Below are 10,189 nucleotides of genomic sequence, written 5' to 3' on the forward strand. Positions count from 1 at the left end.
GCTCCGTGCTTTGTGACCACCTAGAGGGGTGGGATAGGGAGGGTGGGAGGGAGGGAGATGCAAGAGGGAAGAGATATGGGGACATATGTATATGTATAACTGATTCACTGTGTTATAAAGCAGAAACTGACACACCACTGTAAAGCAGTTATACTCTAATAAAGAGGTTAAAATAAAATAAAATTGAACAGAAATAAAAAAAAACATGGGTCTGCATGTATTCCCTTTTTTGGTGGGGGTAGTGTGAGAGTTTTCATGGTTAGAGAGATAGTACTGTAGTCTAGGCAACAGTGAGGTAAAGGAAAAAATGGACTTTGGAGGCAGAAGTTTGTGTTTGAATTTTGTTTCTACTGTCCTCAGTTTCTTGTTCTGTATAACATGCTTATTATAATAGTCCCAAGGTAACTGAGAGTAATGTATGTAAAACTCTAAGCAAAATATCTCACGTTTAACAGATGTTAGATCCATCCTCCTTTGTGTCTTTGTTCACTCATTACTGGTTACATTAATTAGTAGATAACAACTCTTTCCAAAATAAGTTGATCATGAATTGTAAAATGCACCTGATATTAATTTTTCATGGAAAATTACAGTACTGTAAACTATTGAATTAGAAGGAAAGTGAAGATGCTACTGACTTGGATTTCAGTTTTTAACTTTATTTAGATAGTCCTCTTCTTTCTAGTCTGTTGATGCATAATTTTATTGGAAATTTTTTAAACACATCTGTGAAAGCACTCGTAGATGTGTTAGCTAATATGGTTAATAAATTTTGGATTCCCCGTGGGACTGATCTCAGTCTCCATTTCCATTTATTTTGGGGTAGCAGTAACTTTATCTGCCCATTGGCAAAAAGAAAAAAAAAATGTTGGGAAATTAGGTAATGACTCCCTCTCAGGACTGTTTCACATTTGGCAGAATTGTGGTATGCAGGCGAGGGCTAAAACACAGTTATGTTATAAAAGATACTCATTGCATTGTGGCTTTGTTTTGGTTCTTGTTACTCTTTGACTTTTTTTTTTTTTTTTTTTTCAAGCAAATTGGCATAACATCCAGAAGTTGCCTTTGGAACTTGGAACACTGGATTCTCCCAGAACCCTGTGTCCTTAACTTTATTATATCATGCTTAGCCCAAATGTGCTGCTACCATTTTCTCTAAGTTTACTGCTTTCAAAAGGAGCTTAAAAAAATTTTTTTTTAATGAGCTTTTTAATGACGTGCAATCTAGGTCCTATTCACTGATTATTTTTATAAAGCTATCCTTAGGAGTGTATAAACAGATAAATATATCTATTGTATGTTAAGGATGTGTGTGTATAAATTTAGCCAACAGAGTTAGAAATTAATTTTTAGTGAATATATATGCCCAGCACTTTATTTATTTTCTATCTTTGTCCATACCACATGACACGTGGAATCTTAGTTCCCCAACCAGGGATCGAACCCCCGCCCTCTGCATTGGAAGCTCGGAGTCTTAACCACTGGACTGCCAGGGAAGTCCCCACATGCCTGGCACTTTATTTGTTATTTTCATCATTAGTGTATAGGAATGCAAGAGATTTCTGTGCATTAATTTTGTATCCTGCTACTTTACCAAATTCATTGATTAGCTCTAGTAGTTTTCTGGTGGAATCTTTGGGATTCTCTATGTATAGTATCATGTCATCTGCAAACAGTGGCACCAGCAAAGCCCTTTTAAAGAAGTCCTCCTCAACCCTAAATCTGGATTGGATTTGTAAATATTAACATGTTTTCAGTTCCTTAATATATCATGAGTATATATGAAGTGCTATTATATATTTTGTGCTCTGCTAGAATTATCATGTAAAATCGGGTAAATGCATTTGGTTTGCTATAAAATTGTGATATCTTCTTTTTTTTTTTTTTTTTAAAGTGAAAGAACGTTTATTCAGGGAGAAACACAGTCACTAGACAGAGGGTGGGCCATATCAGAAGGCAAGAGGCACCAGGGTGTGGGGTTGTCTGTTTTTATAGGGGTGGGTAATTTCATAGGTTGATGAGTGGAAGGAGTATTCCAGCTATTTTGGGGAAGGGGTGGGGATTTCCAGGAATTGAGCCACTGCCCATTTTTTTTTACCTTTTATGGTCGACCTTGGAACTGTCATGTGGGTGTGTCATTTAGTGTGCTGATGTGTTACAGTGAGTGCACACTGAGGCTCAAGGTTTGGTGGAAGACAACTTGTCCACTGTCTTGGACCTAGCTGGTTCTAACCAATTTATGTCATGTCCTTTGGCTATGTCATTCTTTAAAAAGTTGTGCCTTGCCCCCTTCCTGTCTCATTCCCCCCTCAGAGATTTTACTCCCATAATCTTATGGGAAGCAGAGGGGCAAAGGTCTGTCATCTGTAGCTTCTTCAGGGCTGAGTAGGGGCATCAACCCTGCCTGTCAGGGAGTGAAAAATCTCTGGATGCCTGATCTAGGGGCCCCAGGAGCAGGACGGCTTCTTGTTTTAAGTTGACATGAGCTGGAATCATTGCATAGCCATCATCTTGATGTGGAACTACTTCTGTATCCTCCCTATGAATCTTCTTGAAGATGAAGCACTTTTGGAACAGCATCAGAGTACAATAGTAACTGTCTATAAATGACAAAAGACTTAAAAGTTTAAATATCCGATTACAGTGTAATTGATAAAGAAGCTTGGTTACTGTTGTGACATAGAACATTTTAAGAAAACAACTAAAACTATAGCATTATACCAGGACATATCCAAATTTTAGAACCTTTACATAATTTTTAGAATGTTTATCTTAATAACATTCATCCATACAGTATATTTTTAAATAGGTTTACTGCTCGTGTGATAAGGCTGTCTATGTAATTTAACATACTAAATAATACTAGTTAAATATTTCTCTCTGAGATGCCTCAGGGGCCCCCTAAAGCACCCCAAAGTTAGTTGAAAGTCAAAAGAACTTTAATTAAAATTTGACATTTGGGTAGTTTGTCAAAAAGTTTTAAAACACTTGATCAAATAAAATCATTGGTCACTATGAGACAATACTTATTTCTTAACCAAAGTGTCAAGAGATCTCAAAAGCAAATACAGATTAAAGGCAAAGAAACTCACACAATCTGTTATCAAAAACGGCATAACTTTTCAGTATTTTTTCATTCCTCACACGTTCTTTTACTGAAAACACATATCTTACTTTCCTTAAAAGTTTTTTCCTCATTGAGTTACTCCCAAAACTAAATTTGCTAACAAATTTGCAATAGATATAATAAGGTCTAGTAAATCTAGGTACAACAGAAGTATTTTTTCTTTAGGTAAGTTTTTTAAAATTTATTTATTTTTTATTTATTCATTTTTGGCTGTGTTGCATCTTCGTTGCTGCTCTCGGGCTTTCTCTAGTTGCGGTGAGCTACTCTTTGTTGCAGTGCACAGGCTTCTCACTGCCGTGGCTTCTCTTGTTGTGGAGCACGGGCTCTAGGCACGCGGGCTTCAGTAGTTGTGACACGCAGGCTCAGTAGTTGTGTCTCACAGGCTCTAGAGCACAGGCTCAGTTGTTGGGGCACACAGGCTTGGCTGCTCTGCAGCATGTGGGATCTTCCCAGAGCAGGGCTCAAACCCGTGTCCCCTGCATTAGCAGGCGAATTCTTAACCACTGCACCACCAGGGAAGCCCACAACAGAAGTATTATACTTAACATTGATGACTTTAAAGACATGTCTATATTAATCAAACCAACAAGCTTAAGCCACCTTCAATACCAGATATCACTTTAGTACTGAATGTTTTACAGATAACATGAACCTGAAGTTCATTCTGGCCAGATTACTTTCTATTTCTAAGTATTTGTATAAGCACTTAATTTTCTTTAAGTCAACTAAATAGAGCTCTTTTATGAATTAATTTTTGGCAATACCATACATCTACAGCACACACATAGATACATACAAACATACAAACAAACACAGAGGCCTCATAGTTCCCATTCCAAAATTTTAGCCAAGAGTCAGGTACAACATCAGTCTACAAAGGAGGTTGGGTTAAAATTGGGTTTCTGGCAGGTGGAACAAATCAAGCTCACTTGTCTAGATGGCTAAACCCTTTTTACTAATATTTATGGAAAAGATACTTAAGATTTTTATTTGTCCATGACAAGTTCCAAATTATTTACCCCCTTTTTCAAAATTTGCATTTTAAAAAGATGGCAGAGATAAGGGTTCCTGGGGGGAAAAAACAGGTAGGATATTTGCATCTCAAAGGCACAGGTAAGCTCCTCCTAGGATGACTTTGTTTCCCCTTTGTTTAATACGTACAAGCCTCTTCAGATAAATAGGGAAGGTTTTGGGAGTGGTAAAAGGATTGTGAGCTTTGTAGTTTTTTGGAGCTACATCTCTGGTCCTGTAAGGACTAGATTTGTAAAATAAGGACAGTTTTTTTTTTTCTTTTTTTTAAAGAATTGGGTGGCTACCTCAGTGATATTGAAGGACTGCTATACCCATTTACCTATGTTGAGGAATGTTTTACTTTCCTCATTTAGCTTAGGGGAGAAGTCCTTCCCCCAAATTTCTATCAGGTATGGTTAGCTTAGTCAGACCAATGGCCTCCCATTTTGGTACTCTATTTACAAACGCTTTTGGGGATCATACCTGGTTTAAGAAATTTTTAAACTATGGCCCTCAGTCAGGCCTTTGATCTGAGGCGGCTTGCCTATGGCCTCACGTGATCGCATTTTTAAAGGTAGCTGGACAATTTCTAGACCACGTTTTTTCTGGTAAAAGGATTGTGAGCTTTGTAGTTTTTTGGAGCTACATCTCTGGTCCTGTAAGGACTAGATTTGTAAAATAAGGACAGTTTGTTTTTTTCTTTTTTTTAAAGAATTGGGTGGCTACCTCAGTGATATTGAAGGACTGCTATACCCATTTACCTATGTTGAGGAATGTTTTACTTTCCTCATTTAGCTTAGGGGAGAAGTCCTTCCCCCAAATTTCTATCAGGTATGGTTAGCTTAGTCAGACCAATGGCCTCCCATTTTGGTACTCTATTTACAAACGCTTTTGGGGATCATACCTGGTTTAAGAAATTTTTAAACTATGGCCCTCAGTCAGGCCTTTGATCTGAGGCGGCTTGCCTATGGCCTCACGTGATCGCATTTTTAAAGGTAGCTGGACAATTTCTAGACCACGTTTTTTCTTTTTTTTTTTTGGTCCATTCCATTCCTATCATGTAAGCACCCTCAGCTTGAATTTTATAAGCACACAGAGTGGAGGCATTCATGGCATTTCAGTGTCTGGATCTGTCCAGTCAAATGCAAAGAGATACTGGGGTGCAGGGGAATGCAGAAGAAAGCCACCTTTAGTTCTAGAACTATGAACTAGTTTAACAGCCCATAGTTTAAAAACTTAGATGGGGTGGAATGGAGATGTCCTCTCGCTTGGGACTGAGGTAGATTCCTCTGACCAAGAGCAATTGTTTTTCCTGGTGGGTGCTATCTCTGTGAGGATCTCCAGCTTGGATTATTGTCGGGAATTCAGTGAGCAAGTGCCTTCCCAACAAGGGGAGGGAGCACTCAGGCATGAGCAGAAACTGATGTGCAAAGGTAAAATTTCCTAGCAAGCAGTTGAGGGGAGGAGTGAATCACTGGTTTGGGGCTTTCCATCAAATCCCTGTTATTATACAGCTTGTGGAGGACAAGGGTCCAGGGAAATCAGTCAGCATAGAGTAGGCGGCCCAGGTATCTAATAAGAAAATAACTTTCCTACCTTCCATGTCAGAGGTTACCCGACGCTTCTCCGGAGTAATGACCAGGTGTCCTTTGGGAGCCAGGGAGGGTCCCGGGCCCCATCAGTCTTCGATCCTCTTGGCCATCATTGCTTTGGGAAACCCGAGTCCCCTTCGGGACTGGGAGCAGTTCTGCTTCCAGTGACCCTCTTGGTCACACTTAAAACAGATGCTTTTTGGGAAGATAGTGACTCTGATCCCACCTTCCTGGATCCTGTCCTCACCATGGGTCTTCGCAAAGGATGGTAACCCTGAGGTGGTGCAGGGGTTAGGGCTGCTGCCAATTGTTGTGCTTTTTGCTGTTGTCCCTGAATCCTTTTTGCCTCTCTATTGTTAAATACTCCAAAGGCCAAATCCATGAGCTGATTTATGGGAATCTGGTGTCTCCAGCTCCCCGGATGCAGCATCGGGGTAAATGGTCCGGAGACTGTCCCCCCTCACAATTCGGGGAGGTAGGAGTTCACGGTAGACCTCTCGGGGAGGTGGACTCATAAAGAGATCATCTAAAACATTTGGCTCCTGTGAAGAAGGCACTTTGAAGAGGGTGTGAGCCAGGTACACCCGGCAGGAATTCTTTAGACCTGGATTATGGAATAGGGTCATGAACATTTGGATGTATGGTACTTCCCCCCATTTACCTTTCCTTTTACAAAATAGGTCCAGTTGCAAGATGGTATTGTAATTCAACGACCCAATTTTTTTTGGGCCAGATCACTTCGTCCCCTAGTTTGTATTGGGGCCATACAGTATTGCAAAAGAAAATTAATTTTTTTCTTAAACCACCGTGTCTAAATTTTCCCCAGTTAGTTAATACGCATCTGTAACAGGGAAGAGCCAAATCAGACAACATGTTGGATCTGTTTCATTTACCCTGTCTTTTTATTTATTTATTTGATGTTTATTTTATTTTATTTTTTTTTGGCTGCATTGGGTCTTCGTTGCTGCGTGTGGGCTTTATCTAGTTGCAGCAAGCAGGGGCTAGAGCAGGGGCTACTCATCGTTGCAGTGTGTGGGCTTCTCATTGCAGTGGCTTCTCTTGTTGCGGAGCACGGGCTCTAGGCGCACGGGCTCAGTAGTTGTGGCTCACAGACTCTAGAGCGCAGGCTCAGTAGTTGTGGTGCAGAGGCTTAGTTACTCCACAGCATGTGGAATCTTCTCAGACCAGGGCTCAAACCCATGTCCCCTGCATTGGCAGGCAGATTCTTAACCACTGTGCCACCAGGGAAGTCCTGTTTCTTTTACTTTAACCTTTGCTTTCTGCTGCTTTTTTTCACTGAAAGGATACCGTCTATACATAATGGCCTGCCTTGGGGAACCCTGCCCCTCTGCCTGAATGTTAAACCAAAGTGCCTTTGTTCAGGGAAACATCTGGACCCTGTTCCACTTGTGGATGGCTACAAGAAAGAAGAAATTAACACGTCCCCTCCCCGAGACTGGCCATTCCAGGTGATATTTGCAGAACTTAGGGCCTTTTTACTTTATTTCCTCATCTCCTTCCCTTCTCTGTGCTATAAAAGAAACTGGCATCCAAACCACGATAAGATGGTTATTTTGAGTCTTTAGTCTGCCATCTTCTTGGTTTGCTGGCTTTCCGAATAAAGTCGTGTTCCTTGTCTCCACACCTCATCTCCCATCTATTGGCCTGTCATGCAGCGAGCAGGGTGAGCTTGGACTCGGTAACACATCCTAGCAGCGAGTCCTTCGGGATGCTTGTAGTTGCCCCCATTTTTTTATTGGGATGTCTTGGTAAGATGGGAGTCTGATGGATCCCAGCCAGGTGGTAGTTATTTGTCCTGACATTCTCCTAGTGTCAAAAGTGGGGTCCCTGTGAGCACCCGAAATCTGCCTGGTCGGTGAGCCTGAGTAGGCCCTTTGGATTAGTCAAGGAAAGGAACAAGAGCCAGTGAGAAAAAGCAACCAGGGTCCCAGGGCCTAAGTCCTTCAGAGAGGGAGGAGACCTAGGCCCTGAGCCAACTAAATGGATTAACTTTATCAATTAAACAAAAGAAAAACAAATAGAAGGGTAGGGCTGAAAGGCCACAAGGCAGTGATAACAATACAAGGCAAGAGCTCCCCTCAGGATATGGTCCTTTTGATGTTGAGGAGGGCTTCCTCTCCACAGAAGTAAACGAGGCAACACCCAATGTGCTGGCAAAGCCAGCTGGGAGGCTCAAGGATCAGTAGACAGTCCAAGAAGTCAGGAGAGAAGGAGGATAATAAGAGAAATCCAGGACAGGAGGGAAGGTGTACAGCTATGATGCTTCCTAAGAGAGATTTGTAAGCCTGCTGAGAAAGGTGCTTACCCACTACCTCCGCTGAGGGGTTGATAAAGTCCGCCTGGGACCCCCACAGGAGAAGTGCTCACCCACACTTCTGCTCAGGGGTGTCTGTGTGATATCTTCTTAATACTTCAAAAGATGCAAATACAAATTAATGTTTAATATAACGTTTAGATATAAAATTACTGTATTATATCTAAGACATTGAGATTTGGTTTAAAGTAGGTATTAATGCAACTGAAAAGCAGGCATTGAAGGCTTGGACCATTAAAGCTTTAAAGTTTTTAATTAACAGTGGCCTTGAGAATTAGTTATATCTGACCATACAAGATATCCAGTACCTTGATGTTATCCCTGAGAATTAAATATGTGTTATAAGGGGAAATAGATTGTTTCAGTGTTTCAAACAATCGTATTCTTCATTGGTGTTGAGGTTGGAGCATTCCTTATGACACTGGGGACAAAAGTCTAATGGGAAAGACTTGTTTTTAGTGAGGTGTTTTTTCTTTTTTTAAAAATTAAATCAATTAATTTATTTATTTTTGGCTGCTTTGGGTCTTCGTTGCTGCACGCGGGCTTTCTCTCTTGTTGCTGTGCGCGGGCTTCTTATTGCAGTGGCTTGGGGCTCTAGAGCGCAGGCGCAGTAGTTGTGGTGCACGGGCTTAGTTGCTCCGATCTTCCTGGACCAGGGCTAGAACCCGCGTCCCCTGCATTGGCAGGCGGATTCTTAACCACTGCACCACCAGGGAAGTCCCCGGGGTGTTTTTTCTTAAGGAATAGTTGCTTGTCCTACTTTAAGTAATGGGAACTTTACTCTAAACATATATGTGGAAATAAGAAAACCAGGAATCTTCCACGTTGGAACCCAGGAAGAGCTGTTCTTATTGTTCTTACCAATTCTTACCGGGGAGAGATAGGCTTTCAGAGATTTGAATATGTTTTGGGGAACTGAAGCTTCTTCTAGATCTGAGTCTTCTCATTGTCTCACCCCCAGCAAGCAGTTTCTCATCCCTGTGGTTCTAGCATGTGAATGTAGTTCAGAGAGGAGCTCTTACTGGTCTAGTTCACTACCACCGCTCCCGGTGAATAAACTTTTGCACCAGGTGGACCGCTGGCCAGCCTAGAAATTGTTCTTGGCATCAGATACTTACTCCTGGTGTGTCAGCTGTGGATGGGGCACTGGGGTCTCAGGGTAGAGCACACTGCCACCTATGAGATGGAATCGCCTTAGTCTGCCTTCCAATCCCTATTCTTCATCAGGAAAGTCTTTTCCAGGAGGGGCTGTAGGGAGTGGTAGGTATTTGAGGTTTGTCTAGTATATTGCTTATTGGTTTAACTGCATAGCATAATTTATATATTTAAAAGCATGTACAAATTAAAAGCCAATTCACTAACTGGGAAATGATTTAAAAGCATGTACGAATTAAAAGCCAATTCACTAACTGGGAATGTAGGACGTACATGACGTCCCTAGTACTTATTTATCTTATAACTAGAAGTTTATACAGTCATCCCTCAGTATCTGAAGGGGTTTAGTTCCAGGAACCTCCAGGATACCAAAATTCCCAGATGGTCAAGTCCCTTATATAAAATGGCAGAGTATTTGTATATAACCTCTCCTCCCGTATACTTTAAATCATCTCTAGGTTATTTATACCTAATACCATGTAAATGCTGTGTAAATAGTGTAAATACAATGTAAATAGTTGCCAGGTGCAGGGCAAATTCAAGTTTTGCTTTGTGGAACTTTTTGGAATTTTTTTCCCCAATATTTTCGACCCATGGTTGATGAATTCTCAAATGCAGAACCTGCAGATAGGAGGGCCCACCATGCCTTTTGACCACCTTCTTCCAATTCCCCCTCCCCCAACTCCTGAAGTTTTGGGTATTTAATAACACTTTTGTAGCCTGATCTTTACTCTTTACAAAGATTCAAGCTATTTGTTTTTGTGATTCTATTGCCTTCTGCAGAAATGAAGCTGTTGTCATTTCGGGAAGGAAACTTGCTAAGCAGATCAAGCAGGAAGTGCGGCAGGAGGTGGAAGAGTGGGTGGCATCAGGCCACAAACGGCCGCACCTGAGCGTCATCCTGGTTGGTGAGAATCCTGCAAGTCACTCCTATGTCCTCAACAAAACCAGAGCAGCTGCCGATGTGGG

The 10,189-nt window shown here is 41.3% G+C and overlaps 1 protein-coding gene across 2 annotated transcripts in view; it reads left to right on the top strand.

Annotated features, from left to right (window-relative positions):
* The window catches only part of MTHFD2 (methylenetetrahydrofolate dehydrogenase (NADP+ dependent) 2, methenyltetrahydrofolate cyclohydrolase), a 23,695-nt gene that overhangs the window by 3,661 nt on the left and 9,845 nt on the right, over positions 1-10,189 (top strand). For both annotated transcript variants that reach the window (XM_055089269.1, XM_055089268.1), the window contains exon 2: positions 10,004-10,187. In XM_055089269.1, the coding sequence (XP_054945244.1) occupies positions 10,004-10,187 (184 nt within the window). The remainder of the gene's footprint in view (positions 1-10,003; positions 10,188-10,189) is intronic.

This window comes from Physeter macrocephalus, chromosome 12, assembly GCF_002837175.3.
Source record: "Physeter macrocephalus isolate SW-GA chromosome 12, ASM283717v5, whole genome shotgun sequence".
NCBI lineage: Eukaryota > Metazoa > Chordata > Mammalia > Artiodactyla > Physeteridae > Physeter > Physeter macrocephalus.